Below are 20,415 nucleotides of genomic sequence, written 5' to 3'. Positions count from 1 at the left end.
GCATTTAGGTGATGCTCTCCCTCTTTGTGTTGTTGAAGACAAATCTGGCAGATCGTTGTTGAATCCCTTCCAGCTGTGTAATTTATGTTCCTTATGATGGGGATCCCAGACTGATGTACAGTACTCTAGGCAGAATCCGACTATAGAGTGCTTTATAACCACTTGCTTTTACATCAAGAGCAGCTGTATAGATTTCTGCATAGCAGACCTGGAATTTGATTAGCTTTAGCGGTAATGCTTTGTATGAGTTGCCCAACTTAATTTATTGTTGATACTGACTCCTAATTGTGGTTGGTGACAGCTTGTAGTGTTGCATCCCCGAACTTGTAGTCTGGCAGAATTGGTTTCTTTTCATGGGTAATTTGCATGGTGTAACATTTAGTCTTGTTAAACTTCATTTGCCGTTGTTGTTCCCATGTGCAGAGGTGGTTAATATCATTTCGAAGATCCCGAGTATCAACTATCATTGATGTTGTCTATCTGTAAAGGATACAGTCGTCTGCAAATAAATGCAATTTCGATGTAATTTCATTTGAGATGTCATTACCTAAGACTGTACCTTGTGGGATGCCAGATGTCACATGAACGGAAAATGGGGTTTCAACCTGTAGGACAACTTGTCGATTATGTCCTAATCCAGGTATGGAGTGAACCATTTATTCCCAAACGGCTAAGCTTAGCTAAGAGTCTTTCGTGCGGAATGCAGTCGAATGCCTTGCTAAAGTCCATAGTAATTATATCTACTTGTTCTCTGTTGTTGAGGATCTTAGTAAGGTCAGAAAAACAGATCCAAATCATTGCCGTCTCTAGTTGGGTCTGTTACCACCTGTCGTAGGTTGTACTCTTAGAGCCAGATCTAGAATCGGTTTGCTGACTGTTGGATAAGAGTGCTCTTTGGAAGTTTGAGAATTTGTTCCAGCTGATTGATACATTCCTGGTCGGTAGTCTTGCATCCTGTATCAGGTCTATAAAAGACACCTATAAGTAGACAGCTTGACTTCCTTTGATGCGGATTCACAATGAGATGAAAGGTTTAGCTCTTCTTTTGCAATGAGGTCATGTTTACTGGTGAGGACTCCTCCACCAGTTGATGTCTTTCTGTCCATTCTGAACACTTGGTACGAGGGTGGCAGAATTTCTCTGGAAAAGATCAATTCATCTAACCAAGTTTCTGTGCCTGCTATTACATCTGGTTTTGTAAGTTCGGTAGTCCACACTTGTAGCAAATCCATGGGCACTTCATACATTTCACAGTACAGTCCGGTACATTTGTTGTGATCCCATACCAAACAGTTTTCACCTTCCATAGCTTTCTGATTTACATTCACATTTCTCCTACAGATTCCACAAGGATACTTGGGACGTGGGTTTGACTGAATATCACCAGAGATGAGTAACAGTAACAAAGTTCAAGCTGATGTTGTCATTGGTTTTTGACGGAACGGTGACCATGACGACATGCAAATGTTTCTGAAGGTTCCTCAGTGAACCTCTATAACAGTTAATGAAAAAAAGACAGAACCATGGAACAAACTCACCCGAGTGCTACAAGTTGGCAGGCCTAGTGTGGATTTGATAAAATAACTCACTCATAATTCCACCGGAACACATTCTCCGTACTGGCAAGTGTCCACATTATTCATCCAAATGATGACAGACATGGAGAGGAGGTAGGTGTGTCGCATGTTCATTCTTTACCGTGTTGAAGTGCCGATTCCAAGCAGTGAAGAGAGATCCCACTCAATTGCACTGTCATGTAACACTATGCCGACATGCAGTAAAAAAGTACTGTCACAAGTCCACAATATCACAAACAAGAAAAGTCCTTAAAAGGCACATTCTTCGCTAAAGTGTTCAAGTTGAAACTAGGGCAAAATATCAACTACAATGAATATATGAAATCTGCTCAAAATCATCAAGTTTAATAGCTCCAGAACATGGAACAAAACCAAACTGATTCTTAACTCAACCATATTTTTGACAAATACTTGAAGTTGAACCTTCTCAATTGTATTTTAATGACCTAACCGATACAATACCACCATTCTACTTATACAAAAGTTGGTTTTGAAACAAAATCTGGGGAGGCTTAAAGGAACCAGGAGATAGAAATATTTTTATAAATTTTACTAAAAACCCTTGAAAATGCATCTTTGCATTTCAATTAACCTTATTTTGAATTTTTGTTTTGCAATTTTAACCCCTATTTTGATGATGTTGTTTTTATGCTAATGCATATTTGCACATTCATGAACGGAACTATGTCATCCAAGGCACTGAATCTCAATGTTGCACTGACCAAAAACTTTCTAGATTTTTGTAACCACTGCTATGGCAGATTTTACTTTCTTGGGCAATTTATTGCTGTGTAAGTATATGACAATAATCCAGCAAAAATCTTCTTCCCAGAAATGTTCCCAGATTGCAAATTTAGGATTCACAATTTAAACATGAAAACATGCAACGTGAACCATGTCTTCCTGGATTTAAATCAAAGCAAAAGCGCCCTCACATGTCCAGAAATGCTTGATCAATTTTTAATGTTTGAAAAGTGCACCGTTCAGTTCATGCAACTCAAAAAAGATGTCAAACAGTCTTCATACATGGAAGAAGAGTAGAGAGATACACAAAGAGCAATTCTAGGAAAAATTCATTTCCTGGATCCTTTAAACCATTATGAATTTCAGAGCTAAACATCGTGAAAGACAGAATTTAATTGAGGGATTTTATTAATGGTATTTGTCAATGGTATTTGCCTAAATTCTAGATTGTGAGAATAAGGTAGAGAAACTGTTTCTCTCAATCAGACATGAACATTACTGTCCGTTGCTACAACTATCACTTTGCATGTTGCAATTTCACATTTATTTGCTATGAGCCAAGTAGTTATCTTTTTGATGAACAGGTAATTATACAAATATTTTCTGATGAGATTGAGATAGCAAGATCCCAATGCCAAGGTCTTTTGGTAATGTATCTGGCAAATCAAATTTTAAAAATGTGATGTACAGGGTAACACAGTGAGCAGCACTAACACAAAGCTGTATACATGTAGCTGCTGTAACCAATTATAATAAGGATGTTATTGAAAACTCTACACTCTATATACGACATGGGCATCGTCAAAAACTAAAAAAGGGGACATCCTACACACGAACAAAGCCAAATATCGACAATTTTAAAAAATCAATAAAAGCCAATTTTGCATTGTTTCACACATTAGAAACGATCCGTATTCCGTCATTCTATGTTCTACATTATAATGTGCATTATGAATACACAGAGTAATAGAGGAGATGTTTAACCCTAACAGTCCCAAATCCTCAAATTTTGATATGATTTTACATACACCCTTGGGGTTGGGGTTAAATGACAATCTTTTGGAAAATAGGCTAACTTCTAGGCCTAATTGAAGTTAAGCCTACCAAAATGCCTTGGAATGAACAGACACTGTAAGTCCACTTCAAGAAAATTCATATTTTTAGATAAGATTTTGGCAATATTTAAGTAGATATGAATTTCACTGGTACATATTGTGGCAGGCAAATTGAATTAAGAGATTTCATTGATTCTGTTTGACAACGAAAATATCATTTTGATATTGGAACAAAAACATTACCAAGCTGATCAGATACGTTACCATACTATAGTGAGATATTCCATGTAAAACAATAACAATGGTTTCATGTTATCAAGTTTTCATGAAATTACAACTACCTAGCTCTTAAAATCTTTATCTGCAGATTCTACAACTTCCATATTTTACTAGTTAAAATTGCATAATGCTATATTCACCATAACTTCAAGAATATTCGGCAGAACTTCAGCACAAAATGTACAATCCTTCTTGGCAAGCATATGCACTGTGATTCACATGTGCAAGAACCTTTTACACGTGTGGAAAACTGGGAATTGATGACATTATCTCATGTTTGTTGACATCAACCTATAATTTGCACAATGAATTTGTAATCAGCAACGTATCTGGTGTAAAGTATCTGGCCCACTTATGTTGAAATAGGCTTCCCTTGACAAAATGTGTAACCCTACTTACTTCTTGCACCACTTGATCAGTCATTATCTAGCACACTGTGCACTGGTATGCATGTTTGAGGTCAGCTGTTGTTGCATGTCTACAGAGGAAAGGGAAAATAGATAACGGCACTACACATACGTAACAAATGGAATTTTTTGGGGCTAACAGTTCTAATTTTTTTGTTTCAAAACTTATTAGATTTATGCCTTATGTACAATATAATCCCAATTCAGTCTAGTCTGTGGGCAACTTCAAAGGGCATGTTCCTCAAATGTTAACTGTCGTTTTGAAAAAATGGTAATAAAGGCAATAAATATCACATTACTCTCGCCATTTCGAAGATTTTTTTTGATTTAACATATGGGTTTCTGAAACAAAAGTCAGCCACGAAGAAAATTCATATGAAGCATGTAAAGTATTATCACATACACTATTAAACTTCTAAAAAAGACAAGCGACACAAAAATGACACATTTGAACGCTTAAATTTAACGGAGAATACGCCAATAACATCAAAAATTGACGTCCAAATTAAAAAATACTAAGCTAAAATCGCGATAAGAATAGTTAAAAACAACTTCTGAGGGTTAAAATGTGACGATGCATTGGAATAAAAGGGATATTTTTATGGCTAAAATTTTTCAGATATCCCGCGAAACAAAATGTACGTCTGCTCTCATGCAGCTCAGTCACACACGCGCAATGTTATAAAATCTGCTATATTTCCCTGAAATCCCCTTAAGAGAACCTCCAATGAGGACTGAAGCTTCTACTTTAACAGAGAAAGTGAAACAGCTTTATTTTTATCCAAAAAATAGAAAATTTACCTTGAATTGGACAACAACGAAGAGCCACACATTCTCTCCAAACCCGCGAAGAAACGAATGTCGCAACAAACCACGTGTAAAAGTCGCTGCTGCGCAGCCGTGGTATGTAAATATCCAAGGGCACCCTATATTAGCATAAATTTTGTAAAGGGCTGGTAAAAGTTGTAGATGATCTCACCTCGGATTGGTCAATTAATGGTATGCAAATATAGTGCACAACCTTTTCTCATGGTCTACTCCGGGAAATGGCATAATTAAAGTACAGGAACCGTACTGCTTGATGTCGTGCGAACGATGCACATAACATGGTATCCACACTGCCACCTGCAGCGCGAGTGGGATCCCCTATCGAAATGTTTAATCAAAAAGGATGGAGTACTTTTGTCTTCCTCATAGCAGAACTTATGAAAATGTTAAAATTTCCTCATTAAAAAATTGCCTTGAATTTCACTGCTCAGTTGCAGCTGGCTCTTATTGAGAAGGTCCCAAGTCCCAAGGGCGGACGCAGGGGGTCCAACGAGGGCCATGCGCGCCCACCCAACCCCCCCCAAGGATTTTCGTTTACCCAAACTGTAGCCAATAAATATATCAACGAAACTGCATTGCAGCACTTTTATCACAGACATATACCACCATACCACAAGTTCTACCGTTCAACCATGATTTTGAAATATGACAGCACGTTCAATGCGCATTACGCGCAACGCACTCTAATTGCCTGTATTTGTTTAAGAGTGCTCCCAAATACGTTCTTTTTTCTTCTTCTTTTTTTTTTTTTTTGCTTCTTGATACTTTTTTTCTTCAAGTGAATTGCAGCCGCGTTGTTTTTAACCTACATAAGCCTGATTAAGTAAATAGGGATTTTTCTTAACAGTCGAAAAATAGCTTCTTGAAGGCTGGACACACAGTGCGTAAATTCCCCATACAAGTACCTAGGTACCTATATAGGAGTGAAAATGAACTGGTGAATTGACCCCCATTCGCCCTTAGTTTTGATTTTGGTTAGGCGCCGCGCGGATCTGACGAAATGTCCATGTAGTTTTGAAAGCGATCTGGTGGTCTGTGCGTTTATATGTCAGTGATTTTTACAGAATGGAAACTGTATCAAGAGTGCACCCACGCAAGAAGGCCAGAAATATGTCCGCTGAGCCATTAACGAAAGTAATACACATCGCAGAATATTCTACATTAGAGTCCTGAGAGCCATGGAATTGAGGAATTATAGAAATATGGCACTGAACGTCTGGCCTGGACTTTGGGATTCCAATTCTGAGTAATTTGGATGCAATCGGGTCCGAAAGTGGCACTATTTGGCAAGAGGCATAGTTTTTCAAAAGGGCTACTTCTGTGGGCAGAGACAGTTTCTTGATCATATTTTAGGGTGGTCTGCTTCTGGGGAAAATTTCTCAAAAACTCATTTATCAGCCCCCCAAAATTTGAAAGGACAATAAAAGGGGAAGTTTAATCATTGTTTTTCTGTGCAGCCTGGACACCTATGAGAATTGTACTTTTAAATAATTGTGAAGCATGGGCATTTATCATGCTGTCTATGGAATCTACTTGTTGCGGTGCACCATCACGCGCCATTCACGTACCCATCTCCAACAACTGGTGGCGCCCTTCACGGTACCAAAAGGCCTCCTCGTGAAGAATGAAGAATTTCTGTGTACGGGGACTGGGACATCAAACATTTCCAAAGAGTGAATTCTGGTCATAGTTTCCAAATCTAATGCCAACTGATGATTTTTGATGTGAACATTAGAATCAAACAACGTCATTGTAACCGTCCTCGAAGGTTCCATAACAGTAACAGATGATTTAAAAAGTCAGCCTGTAAACAAAATGCCTAAGAACTCAAGCCACATTTTTCTTTCCTCTCAGTTTACTTTTAATAACAAAAATCACTTCTGCAAAGTGGGCACCACTGATACACAAGGGGTTTTTTCGGTACATAATTTCTGATGTTCGAACTCTAAAGCAAGTGCTACACTAACGTTCAAGGTTGACAACTTCCATCTGTTGCATGACATGAATTAAATTACCTTAAAAGTTTTCAAAACATAATCACCATAGTCTTAGGGTCTTTATGGCGAATTTTTATCAAAATCTGGCCATCCCCAAGTAATTGGAAACATGAACAGCCTCTTAGACGTTCAAACTCAAAACTGGCTATTTGTGCAAATGCTACTGTCTAGCTACACCCTAAAAGCAGAAAAATCCTACAACACTTTGTGAACTTCTAATTTGGTTGAAATAGTTACTTATTCATCATGCATATAGGTTTTTCTTCACCAACATTTTATGTCAGAATTTACACACACACACACAAATTTACGATCAGGTGAACAATGACCGATCCCCTCCTCCACAAAATCAGTAAACAAACTTGATCGAGTTATTCAGACAAGCCCAACACCACAATAAACTGGTTATGCTGAAGGGTGAACTCTGCGAGTTTATGTCTTGCAGGTGGCGAGCCCAGGCTGCTTGTTTGTTTTTTTTTACTTGCTGATACCAATGACGCCACAGGAAAGACGTCCACCAGCGTTGCCTGTGGTCAGGCTTAGTTCGTGACCGCCCTTGCCTAGATCATCCACATCGGCGTGCACCTTGGGACGAAAATGAAAAGAAAACAGCAATCGTACTTTAAAGCCTTAATCTTTGAATGTAACGTTTCGCCAGTCAGGTGGGATTACCTTATCAGAATAAAACTACCAGACAATAAAAACAAAGGAAAAAAAGCAAAGGACGAAAAAGGAAATTCCAAACGGCATCAGACTTAGAACAACAGACAAAAAGCAGACTCATACTCGGCACAAATACACAACTGAGACGTCGGATTACCTATTCATTCCACAACTCCTCACAAGTTGAACACACTGCAACTCAAATGTAGGTGACCAGGCGTTATTCAGTTTGCCATGGCACGGTAATGATATTGAAAGATCACAGAGCATATACAACATTATGATCACTGCTCATCGGGCTCCTGACGTCTGCACATTCCTGAAACCATCTCAGCTCCCTGGAGAACATTACAGCGCAGTGCTGTCATCTCAGGTGCAATCGGCTGAACACAATAACCACATCTGCCCTCAAGGGTACCCGTTTACCTCTGCGACATGCAGGGGTAAAGTGACTTGCCCACCACCCCAACATGTGACCAGCTGCTGGATCATACCTCCGACCCTATGATCAGGAACTATCAACCCTAACCGCCGGGCCACATACCCTCCACCAAAGTCTGCTGATCCGTGGAGCAGCTTCACACCTCCACATCTGGAGGGGGCGAGGGCTCATTTTTTTAAAAGCCAATTTAATTTGGCATTTCTTCAAGTGTGTGGTTCCCGAACCTGTAACTTTGGGCTATGCATCGGGCATTTTATGCAGTATCAAATTACAACAGATAATAGATTGGGTATAGAGTGGCTGAGCTTTGCACGGGGCATGACAACTCACCACAACTGCACGGCCAATGATGGAATTTGGACCGATCAGAGAGATCATTTTATCCGTGATGTTCACGCTCACTGTGCCATCTGAGCCGGCTTCCACATTGCCCAGATCTCCAATGTGCCTGAAAACAAAGGAGGTAACTTCCAAGTGAACAGGTCAATCAATTAAATTAGAACAAAACACCACCATTGGGGAAAGAGTGTAAAAACTTGATGCAGTGTTCAACTTAGAAGTTTGAAAACCACGAACTTTGGTCTTGAAATGATCTGATGCTCAACAACTGTCCCGTGCACAAGTTTTAAAAAATGTATAATTTAGCCAGACCTTAACTATGTGCTGGTTTTTCTGAAGGTGTTGAAAGATCTCACCTTCCCAAACCACTTGAAATCTACCCCCAAAATTGTGGCTGATGAACTCAAAATAACCTTAACTCATCAAAGCACAAACAAAGAATCAAGTAAAGCCTGAATCCAAGATACATAACAAGGACTTCCTTTTACCTCTCTTCGTCCGTCGGTGCCCCGTGGTTCTTTTTGAATGGGTTGAAATGGCCGCCGGTGCTGGTGCAGCCTGCGGAGTTATGTACAATATACATGTAGGTAAAGGAAAACGAAAACATTTAGAACGGCGTTAGTCACTTCAAGCAGAAGTAAAGAACTGAAGTTTTCATTCGGCATGGGAGGCTAGATCTCTGTGCTCATTTTTGGTTTCAAGTAATCTACACTTTACATGACTGGAAAACTTGTTGCCCCTGGAAAGACTTTGTGCAACGAAAGCGAAATCGGAATTCATGCAGCAAACCTGCCTGTGTTGGTTGAGTAAGCTCTTCTGAGCTACGGTATTTGATGCAGTCTCCCATCAGTTTGTGTCTAAGTTGTGTTTTGTGCTGGCCCTGTCTATTGTCCATATCATGGTGCTTTGTCTGTGTTTTTATCCGATACCTGCATGTACATGTTGTTATTTGTCCGGATTCTATTTCATCCATGTGACATCTTTTTATCATGAATTTTCTTAGTAATTTACACGGATTCTGCACACTGTAACAAATGGCAGCATGGAGATAAATGTTTCAAATCTTATACATCTCTGCTTTCCCTTTCCTAAGTACGCGTTCATAATTACGCAAAAGTGAATATCCACCGTACTGAAAGATTGTGATGGGTGGGAAAACTAGCTTTTTGAACCCCTAAATTTGATTCCAAACATTTGATTCAAGGGCAAACTCCTTTACGCTGAAAAGCGTTTCGTATTTGAAGTAACTCACAGTTTTAAGGGATGCTTGTCTGCATGTTGTATATGTCCTTAAGTTCATGTACGTAACACAAACGTAGGTGCTTTGCATGCAAGACCAGAGAGTCAACCCAGGGCAAAGTCAACTTTACCGAGGTAGGGACAGAGAACGTGAGGTATTGTTTACACTGCAAAGGGCCTAGGTGTACGTATACTCACCACCGGTGTAGTCCCCGAACTCGTGGACGTGGAATCCATGCTTGCCCGGTGCCAGCCCAGTCACATCACCAGTCACTTTGACAGGTCCACCCTGTTGAAAGCCAAAAACAGGGGGGCCGGACAATTGAGCTAACTAAACAAGTAACAATGCGACCACATAATGGTAGTGGCAAATGAAAAGCGACATCAATTGCTTAGATTGGTCAAAGTGTCCATCCCATATCTACTTCAGCCATGATGCTGAAAGTGTTTAGCAGCTGTTTTTGTATTTTAAGAGGAAGAAGAAAGAAGGAACAGGCAGTTGGGGTTTTTTAATCTTTTATTTACATTTTCAGGAAGGCCACTAGGGACTATTTTTTTGCTGTGATGTCAACCACGGAAGAAAATGGATCTATGGCTTTTCTATTGAACAAATAATTCAGTGACGTGCTGAACGATCAACAAATCAGATGATGGGGATTTACGCGGGCATTGTACATGTTGTATAACACCCAACTACTAGATACAGGTACCGAGCCCCCTAAGTTAAAAATACAAATTTTAGCGAGTTCATTTTTTTTTCCAATCTGACTTCTGGGCAATGCAAACCTGAAGATTCATCTTAACTTCCATTAGGGTAAGAGTTCCTGCCACTCATATCACCATTTCTTTCCCCTCTGCAGTGGTTTATTAGAGTGATTTAAACATCTCCTAAAAAGTCAACAGTGGCAGTAAAAAATGGAGGCATTCACTTAGAAAAGACATTTCTTTAGACAGGTCTGGATGCGCACATCACAGACTGTGCTTGTGTTTGGAAAAGTCCCTTTATTCAAGGACAAAATCAGCCCCCGGAAAGAGAAAATGTCCCTCTAAATGGGGACAGTTTTTTTCCAGTGGGCTTGGTGATCCTACCATTGCTCTGGGGATCCTTTTAACCCTAACCCCCTAGGCTCCTGCACTAGAAAGCATACTGAACCTCACAAAATCCAACAGGTTCATGTACTTGTCTATGTACTTGTACATGCAGGTTAGTGTACCAAACCTGATAAACTCCAACAGAATGAGCCCGTTGGAGTTTGAGTGATATGGTATGGATGGGTCTATGCAGTATAGGATGACTTGCATTGAACAGTACCAAACCTGACAAAATCAAGCATAGTCCAACAATTGGTATAGCAAGTCAGACACTGCACACAACGAACCCTGTGTGTCCCAACTCACACAGAATCCAACACCATCTCCCTGGGCCTTTCATCCCAAGTCTCACAAAATTCAACAGCAGGTTCCTCAGGTACGGTACCAAACCTGCCAAAACCTGCTGTTGGAGTATGGCAGGTTTTGGGCAGTTAGGGTTAATGCCTTGTTTGGATTCAGCAAAACGAACCACCCAATTCTGTCATTTAAAAAAAAAAAGTGTTTTCTAAGTACATTGTACATGCTTTCAGAATTTTCCTCTGCTAAATTTCACTTTTTGGGACATGTTTGGGACAAGGGAAAAGTAGTATTGTCCAGTGCTGTCAGTATATGGAACTCTTGCCTATTGCCAGGGCCTAGCTAAGTTTCACTGCAGACTGTTCCTCCATAAATTACAGTTGAAGCAAGGCACCACAGTGCACATGGTGCAGCCCAGAAGTCGACAATGAATGTACCTAGCCATGACTAACTGGGCCGACTGAGTGCTAAACTCAACCCTTGCCTTACCGCAGTTGCTGGCACCAGCCATTCAAGAAAAGCTTAAAGAAAACTGCCCTGGTTTATGTGGACCGCAGTTGCTGGCACCATCCATTCCAGAAAAGCTAAAAGAAAACTGCCGTGGTTTATGTGGTTAGTCCTAGGCTATAGGCCTAATACATGCAAGTGTTAACCTCTTCTTGTTCGAAAGTAAGTTGTCCCTTCACCGTCTCTCCATGAAGCACGCACTTTGCCTTGACACTTTTGACAGACATTTTGGGTGGTAAATTCAGTTTGAAGCGAAGAGAGGAGATAGAAATGCTCAGCTCAGTGGCCCAACTACAATTCTTGCAAGATCACGCCTCGAATATAATGCCGGTGGCAGGTGAACGTACTTTTGCAGGCCTGCTTTGTAACGGTACGGAAGCTTATCACGGCATAAAATTTAGGCCAAATAGCCACGGTGACTACTCACTTAACAAAACAAATACATCCGAAGACAAATTGAGAATCGAATTTGTGCGATGATGCCATAATTTGTTTCAAATCTTCGTTCCCTAAGTGTTGCTTCTCTCAAAAAATACAATATTGACAGTCTCCAGCTGCAGCTAATATTGATGGTCGTTATTCATGCAAAGGCTTCCATAAAACGCACAAACACTTGTGATGCAACGAAAACTCACAAAGAGCGCCCTCACGTGGTGGAATTGCAGCCAGTAGATGACCTCTTTGAGCAACATGTTGACCCCTGATGGCGCGCTTCTGGAACTTGTACCCTTGAAAAAGACAAAATTAATAACGTGTAAAATTTTAGAATTTACAATAATTTTTTTCATTTATTGGCTTCTTAAATCGCCAGCTAAAAAACCCTCTTAAATCATTCCTACATTCAAATTTAATTTATGGAAAGTGAATAATATCATGCCAAAAATTGGTCTTCCAAGTAAGGGTACTCCCTTCTCAGTGATTTAACATACATAACAACTTGTGTTACTTAATGTACTTGTACGCTCGTAAATATTTGCAAAAATTGTTATGTGGTGATCTTTTAGGTAAAACCTAAAACAAGTGACCAAGATAAGTTGTAAGATTTTCATTTTTTAAAAACAATTCAAAGCCAGTTCCCATAGAGTCGATTGTAATTTTGCGCCGCAGCCAAGTGATTAGGACGCCGCCTGTTCGTAAATATTATTAAAAACGGATAAAATGTACAGGAACTGAACAAAATGTAAACCATCTTGTGAAACTATAAGCCTCTCAGCTGAATAAATTTGTCAACTTGTTGCCAGTTTTTATGGCCTATTTTTTGTTTTGTTTTGGTTATTTTGTCGACTTTTCAGGTCCTGAAATTAAAACTAGACCGCTGTCTTCAATCTTGCTGGAGTCTTTCGGGCCCATCCCCGGGGAGTGCAAAAACTGTGCTTATAAGCTACCCCAAACTGTGGGCCAAAGTGAGGCCGAAGTAGGCATGGCATTCTTATACAGAAATATTCCACTTAGCATAGGTATCGTATGGTAGGCCTAAGGTATTTGGAGCTCCACCAAGTAGTGTGAGGTTAGGAAATATTTCAGTGTTTTTCCATACTTGCAGACCCACTCAGGTCATAACGTCGAAGAGGGTTTGTTTTCTTTCATTTTAATTGGTGTAATGTCGAGCAGTGGCGCAGACTGACAGATTGCTATGGACTGATGGTAGAACAACTGCATAGTTGCAGAACCGTACCCACTCCCCTCCCTCCAACCAAACATCACGTCAAAGCTTCCGGTCGAGTTCGTGCATCATATCCGATGAACGGTGTAAGGTTTTCTCGACTCTGGCACCCACCGGGCGGGATGCTCTGCGGTATGGTATAACAGAGCCGCATGCGCACGTGCCATTAGCAGGGACTAGTTCAACCCATACAGCGGGATCTTGCCCTACTTCTCCTTAAATTAGTCATCTGGATGCTGTCAACAAGTGTGACATTACTTTTTCCGTTCATTATCAACCACAGGTTCCGAAATCGATATTCAACATTCTGAGAGCTTTCCGTATTCGGAATAATAGAGTTTGACCGCAATAAAAGGGATTTCACTTCACTTTATTCATGGGTCCTCGCCATGATAAGAAGTTATTACCGGGTACTAATTCCAAGGGCCAAAATTCAAGAGCCCACGCCCATCCCAAGCCCCATAGGACTCACACTGCATTGCACAACTAGTACTCGCGCCTTTGTTGACAAACATTCGCGTGTTGCCAAGACATTAGAGAATGAATCTGTGCTTTCCAGTGCTTACAGGGAATGGAGTCGCATGCTTGAGCCATTCCTCGCACCATGGCCGCGGCAGTGCGCGAAACAAGTGTATACACATCACGTAGACACAAAGATCATTGCTTGGCAAAACAATCCTCTCGCGTCAACGAAGAGAACCAAAAACTGTCACTGAGAACTTGAGAGTGTCATACAGGTCCGCGGTTTTGTCTAGAAAGAACCCACATTTTTTTAATACACAGGGTATCGCAACTGGTTTTGTCAACAGGTCCACAGTTAGAGGTCCTCCATTTTACTCTCTTTGTCAAAAGGTCCACAGTTAGAGGTCCTCCATTTTACTCTCTTTGTCAAAAGGTCCACAGTTAGAGGTCCTCCATTTTACTCTCTTTGTCAAAAGGTCCACAGTTAGAGGTCCTCCACTTTACTCTCTTTGTCAAAAGGTCCACAGTTAGAGGTCCTCCATTTTACTCTCTTATTAGTTTTAAATTTTGGGGAACGAGTGACAAACCGTACCCTGGGCAAAAGGGAATTGGAGACGTGTACACTTTTCAAACATATTGGACCGTTCTCACAGAATTCATCGTTAAACTGTGTTCTTTTTCAGTCTGTAGACACTGATGGGGGATCCGGCAAGGGTAAATTTTATATGCTTGTGAAAAATATCAACAGCATGGGCCATTTTCCAATACTCAACTTCGGCTCCATCTCAGGCTTCAACTGTTTTTTAACTAGCTGACGTTGAAGCTGTAAGCGCAGTAATTAGTTTAATAGTGCCACAAAACATCAAATAAGATGCCAGAGAGCCAAAAATTACAGTAATCCAATGTAATTTAAACGCTTCAGGCCCACAGTCGGGTATTGGTTTTGGGAACGAAGCCTGAGACAGAGACGAAGTTGAGTATTGGAAAACGGCCATGGACTCTTAGTATAGGCTTAGGTCCTACACTTAGTCCACGGCAGATTTAAAAAATGATTACAAAATCTGAACTTCTAATTAATATCGCATTTAATTACTTGTTTTTTCTCTCCCAAAAGAACAGCTAAAGAGCGGGCTTCATTCTGTATTCAATGTAGTACTTAAAGTGTTAGATTATGCGAGGGTTTGGCCTCGCTCCAATGCTCCAAACGGAAACTGATCCCAACCCGGTCCTGATCACAGATATGAGGTGTCAGGGTTTTTCTTGTGGTACCACTTCCTTCCTCCCGAAGCAACACGCCTGCGCAGAGCAAACCAGCCTTAACGGGTTGACCAAGAGCGGGCATCTCGGCCATGCATTTCCCATCGTCAGAGCAAAATGACCCGGGAAAAGTCCTCTAACAATGAGACAACGCCGTGTCATCGATATATCTTTAATCATACCGCGTGCTTATAGAAAAAAACAAACGAACCAAAATTAAAGGCAACCCCAGCCGCAAATCATACAAATAATCCCGAGTAAATAAGCTCAAATTTGTCTCCGTGCTTGGTTGCTCGTATAAAACAAAAACAATGCAACGGTACAGAGGCCCGAGATGGCGCTCAACGGGTCAATTTGCTTCACACACACCACACAAAAATGAAATTTTACTTCATAAATTGAAGGCCTCCGAAATATTAAGCAAATTTATCATAGCAAATAATATTGTCGCTTACAAGCCACATAGTGCTGAGAATAATGCTTCGCTGAAATAAAGTTTAACTTACTCTAACTGCAGGGGGCAGTTAAAGAACTCCATTTTCTGGAGGGGGTTACTCAATGGATTCGGTCAGTTGAAAAACTGACCAATGCGGACTATTCTCAGTTCTTCCTTATTTTTTTTAATTCTCTACTCTACGGGGGAGGCCTCGAGCCCCCCCCCCGTTACGCCACTGTTTATCTTACGCAAACTTTAGCACTGAGTCCAAGAGACAGTTCCCCTCAGACTCACAAAGGATGTTTGAAACACTTACCCTTTTTGGAAATCATTTTGAAACAGACCAAAGTGCATGATCCCCTTCAAACAACAAAGACCTAACTTCAACTAGCCATCGAGTGCTGATAAATTGAAAGTGATTCACTTTTGCCTTCCCTAGTTGCGCTATCACAAAACGTCATCTCTATTAAAACTGATCAACTCTGATGGACTTCCCATTGATAAAATTATAAAATGAAACTTGTAAATACAGAACTATAGTGGTTTTTTCGGGGGAGGAGTAATAGTTGGCTTATTTAATGCAGCGAAAGTTTGGGCGTTTAAAGGGCAATAACAACTTACTACAGAAACAAAATCGAAACAATTCCTCCAGGCTGCAGTTTCCTTGACTTCAAGTTCACAGTAATCTAAACAAGAGTATTCCGGTTTCACCTTCATCACCCGCAAAGTCCAAAATAAATACAGGTTTTCCAGGCCTAACTGGATCAGGAAATTTTTTTTATAGATTTATTGATGCTACTGCGGAGATGTGGCTATACCTATCGTTGTTCGATGCAGTTGGAGCTTTGATCCGATTACATTTGTTTTAGACGCGCCGCTTCACGGAAACAAATGCCATTTATAACATCAATTTTCAAAGAACAACATTCGTAATTCAAAATCATAAGACGTGTCGACATAGTTCAATCATTATCGCAGTTTGCCTGAATTTGCATAATAATGGTAAATATTTTTTCAAAAGCCTCTTTCATTTACTCTCCTTTAGAGCAATTCCTACAAACAAAGGGTTATTTAAAGAGCAGAAAACACAAACGTTTCAAAAGTGAAGGGTTTGTGAGGTGTGACCAGCGATACAATGGAACAACGGGACAGAGGAATGCATTATGCTTTCTTTCTGAATTCGAACGCATTTTCCTTTAATTTACAGAACACTGGTGAACATGACTGCAGCACTAATTTGGACGAGAAAATCTACAAATTAAATTATGTTAGACCTTAACCTTAAGACGATGTGAAAATCAAACCCAAATGAGACAGAATCAGTTAAGCTATGCATATTTTATACACTCAACAATGCCATTAAAAAAAGTTAGTCTGATCCAAATCAACAGACTTTTCACTAATAAATTCATAATTATGGACGCATGCGCACAAATGGCCTTGGTGGCAAGGGCCATTGAAAATGTACAGGGGTGCGATTTTGATCATTTCCTCTAAAGGTTTCTGGCTTTGTTCATTTTTTTCTTCAGAAAATCAAAATCATATTTGCTTATCCAAGTGGGATTTTTAGTGTTCTGTGTAAAAGACTTTATCCTGTGTGCACGAGACTAAGCGGGAAACCGAATACCATTTAGATTAGAAACTAATAGCCAAAACAATTTTTCTGAAGAAATAAATGAACAAAGCCAGAAAACCTAAGAAAAAATTATCAATATCGCACCCCTGTACATTTTCAACGGCCATTGCCGCCAATGCCATTTGTGCATATAACTGCATAATTATGAGTTTATTAGTGAAAAGGTCTATTTGGATCATCAGGCCGGTTTGTCTCCGGTTTCCTTGGCATGAAATGACTGAGAATATTTCTATTCCCCCTGGATGGGATGCGAATCCATCGCAGGTGGCTTCCCAGCTAATAGTGGTACCCATTTATACTCCTGGGTGGAGAGAGGCAAGCAGGGGTGAAGTGGCTTGCCAAGGGCCACAACATGCTGCCAGCAGCTGGATTCGAACCTCCAACCCTATGATTGGAATCCACAAACCCTAACCACTTGGCCACATGCCCCTAAATGTCCCCATTGTGCCATTAATGGAATAAAATATAATGTCACTTCACAATAACCATAACAACCGCCAGCGGTTATGTTAATGAAAAGCATTTTTGAGCATAAAAAATTGTTGCAAATATGAAAAACACTCTAATGAACTAATTTTATTTCGACAGTTTACTAGCCGCAGAGAGTCCCTTCATGTCATGTAATACAACATACCCCATTTCAAAACAAGTACCTCCTATAATTCTCATGCAGATGAAATCGAGAAAGAAGCTACAAGTCCTTGGTTTCTGTAAAATGGTTCGATAGACAAAATGGCCAGCAGTTTTTGTTTACCTTGGACATCAGGACGTAGGATATTGATGTACATGTATGTACTATTTACTGTTTTAACGCACTTATGAAAATCTTGGCTTCGTGTTAAACCATGCACCACATACAAAGCGAGTACAGTACAGGAATATATTAACTGTCATATTTAAGAACCTCTGCCTTTCGAAAGCATCAGCATTAACTCAGTGGCTTTATTAATTCAATAGCGAGTGTTTCATTTTTTTTCAACACTAATTACTGATTTCCATGTACGTGGCTGATTCTGTTTTCATTGCTTGCGAATTTCGCGCACGAGTTTCCTCTGGTACCTCTCCTATCGCCAGGTATCCCCCTGTGCCGGTACTGGACCCCGGCGGTACCGATCGAACCGGGGAGACAACCGGTAAGTTCTTCTCGGCACGAATGGTCACCATTTCTCGATTTATTTGCTGCTGGTTGACGGTTTCAGGGTTGACGTACTCTCCTGAAGAATGATACAGAGCATTCCCTACCATGCCATCGGGAACGGAGATCTCGACGTTTTTCCTTGAGCTGGGTGTGTCAATGTTGGTCTCCATAACAAAGTTGGGAGATCCGACATGGGAGTACACGGGTGGCGTGGAGGCACTGCTCATCGGTTGCTGGTATCCGCGAGCGTCCACGGACTCTTTCATGGGTGTCGAACCGGGAGTAGCTCCCCACTTCTCATCCGGGTCGAAAATCGTAGCGTACATGTACATGCCGTCGGTACCGGACCCGGGGACTTGATGCCCTGGGGTGGGCCCCCCGAAAGTGCTGGGGGATATCCGGAGGGGCTGTTTACTGGCAGCCGGGGGCTTTCCAGCCCCTCCCCTCTTGCATTTGCGGCAACAGCAGAACACGATGAGCGCGAGAAGCAGGGCCACGAGGATGGATCCCCCGCTGATGATGGCCACGGTCGCCGGGTAGGAGCCGAAGAGGAGGAAGGGGTCGTCAGGCGGCAGTCGGCTGGATGTCACCGGCGTGTCCCCCGTGCCAGCTTCTTGCGTAGTCTCGGCCGTCGGATAGACGACGGTGTTCTGCCCCGGAACATCGGGTGAGATGACCAGCTGAATTTGTCCTCTGATTTGTTGGCCACCCTTTAAATGCACAGTGCAATAGACGGTCATACCCTGGTCCTCCTCTCTCACCGTCTCCAGACGCATACGGCTAGGACCAGAATAGGAGAAATATGCGCGGTTACTCTCGAGAGAGGGGGTGGTGTGCCAAGAAACGCGGACGGTGAGGTCTGTGGCGTTGGGCATTACGGTGCAGAGAAACACTGCCATTTCACCCACAGCAACTGGGTTTGGGGCGTAGCTGACGACTACCTGATGCTCTGAGAGCACCGTGATGGGTCCGACGGTGCACGTCCTGGCGTCGGTACTGTCGGTACTGCAGCCGTTGAAATTTGCCTTACAGTGATAAATCGCCCCATGATGATCTTCTGTTATGGTTAGGCTGAGCTTTCGCGAATATATGTCCCGCATGGTGTCGTGCATGACTGGCGAGTCTACAATGGTGCCGCTGTCGAGCGTCCACGTAGGCCCTCCATCCCGTCGGGCGGTACAGATTAAAGTAACTTCGTCTCCGATCAGAACAGAAATAGGTCCCACGGGGTTGCACATGCCCTGGCTGTCGAAATCCACCACTGACGAGATCTCCTTCGAGGCCGACCCGACGACATCGTAGCCGGAGCTCGCTCTGGGGGCGAACACTGTGCAGCTGTAGTTGCCGCGGTCTTGCCTGCACACTGGGTCGATGGTCAGCAGCGAGATCACTCTGTCCGGGGTGGGCTGCGGGATATTGGGCAGGACGAAACGAGATGAGCCCGGTCCCAGCGGATCTGGGTTTGGTAACAAGTCCCCGTTCCACGAGATGGGCTGGTTGTCCTTCATGATGGCCATAACTTGGCCAGGCTGGACAGCGGCGTTGCATTGCAGGACCGTACGTTCGTACTCTGTTGGCTCCGTGTTGGATAGTTCTATGGACACACTCCAGTCCTGCGGGGACGTGTTGTCGGCAACAGTACCGACTGCCCCAAGCAATAGCCAAATCGCCAAGAATGCCATGGGAACACACAATGAACAGCTCTTCATTCTTGTCACAGATACCACACGCACTGAACTTTCCTTCATGCTGGGATGTATTATCTCACTCAAACACATCACCAGATACAAACATTGATGGTATACGAATTCACCACTGGAGTTTTATAATCAGAACCAACCGGATGCTTAAACCAGCCCACTGCCTATTAAGGCAGACGCAGTTTCCTGTTTCCCGCTTGATGCACCAAGCTGGGTATCCAGGTAGACCGACTTAGTCTGCCGATTTGTGGTGGTTGTCTAATTGGTATGTGAAATTACTGAGTGGCTTGTGAAACCGGAAGAGGCAGTACCAGGGAGGGCATATCTACTGAGTATGATTCATGACTTCTGACCAACCATGTTCACATCAGAGTGGAAGGAGTGTCGAACGTGCGGTGCACATACCTTCCCTGACGCACACTATCTGCTGATGATGACAAAGCACTTAGTAAACTCAAATTTTGAGCCAGTAGAAACAATCCCACAATCCTCAACACTTCCACTATAGGATCGTACCACTGGTACTCATGAAAAGAACCAATCCACCAACTGACAGACCAACTGTAGGCCAAAAAACATAACCTTTCAAACCAACGAACAACAAATCAAGTCAAAGATAAGAAAGAAATTAATACGAACATTTAACCATAATTTCAA

At 41.8% G+C, this 20,415-nt stretch overlaps 2 protein-coding genes across 2 annotated transcripts; both read right to left on the bottom strand.

Annotated features, from left to right (window-relative positions):
- Positions 1-6,727: 6,727 nt before the first annotated feature.
- Positions 6,728-12,025, bottom strand: sod1 (superoxide dismutase 1). Its single transcript, XM_022239131.2, has 5 exons — positions 11,613-12,025; positions 9,769-9,859; positions 8,820-8,889; positions 8,323-8,440; positions 6,728-7,472 (listed from the first exon to the last, which is right to left on the bottom strand). The coding sequence occupies exons 1-5, from the start codon at positions 11,691-11,693 to the stop codon at positions 7,365-7,367; spliced, it is 468 nt and encodes a 155-aa protein (XP_022094823.2). The 5' UTR covers positions 11,694-12,025; the 3' UTR covers positions 6,728-7,364.
- A 4,268-nt stretch (positions 12,026-16,293) lies between these two features.
- Positions 16,294-20,345, bottom strand: LOC147796698 (uncharacterized). Its single transcript, XM_087146213.1, has one exon. It carries the CDS (start codon positions 19,834-19,836, stop codon positions 17,902-17,904), a length of 1,935 nt encoding a protein of 644 aa, XP_087002339.1. The 5' UTR covers positions 19,837-20,345; the 3' UTR covers positions 16,294-17,901.
- Between the last annotated feature and the right edge of the window lie 70 nt (positions 20,346-20,415).

This window comes from Acanthaster planci, linkage group LG15 (genome assembly GCF_054643075.1).
Source record: "Acanthaster planci isolate LZ-2023a linkage group LG15, COTS_SCS, whole genome shotgun sequence".
Lineage (NCBI taxonomy): Eukaryota > Metazoa > Echinodermata > Asteroidea > Valvatida > Acanthasteridae > Acanthaster > Acanthaster planci.
Note: the sequence above shows the minus strand (reverse complement) of the source record. Positions and strands in the feature narration are given on the sequence as shown.

What these genes read in the sequence shown, in the direction of transcription:
- sod1 (XM_022239131.2), bottom strand. Translation starts at nt 11,693, where the DNA reads ATGTCTGTCAAAAGTGTCAAGGCAAAGTGCGTGCTTCATGGAGAGACG. An exon ending in TTACTTTCGAACAAGAAGAG is followed by an intron (nt 9,860 to 11,612) that starts GTTAACACTTGC and finishes GGCTTTCAACAG; the next exon opens with GGTGGACCTGTCAAAGTGAC. An exon ending in GTTCGGGGACTACACCGGTG is followed by an intron (nt 8,890 to 9,768) that starts GTGAGTATACGT and finishes ATAACTCCGCAG; the next exon opens with GCTGCACCAGCACCGGCGGC.
- LOC147796698 (XM_087146213.1), bottom strand. Translation starts at nt 19,836, where the DNA reads ATGTGTTTGAGTGAGATAATACATCCCAGCATGAAGGAAAGTTCAGTG.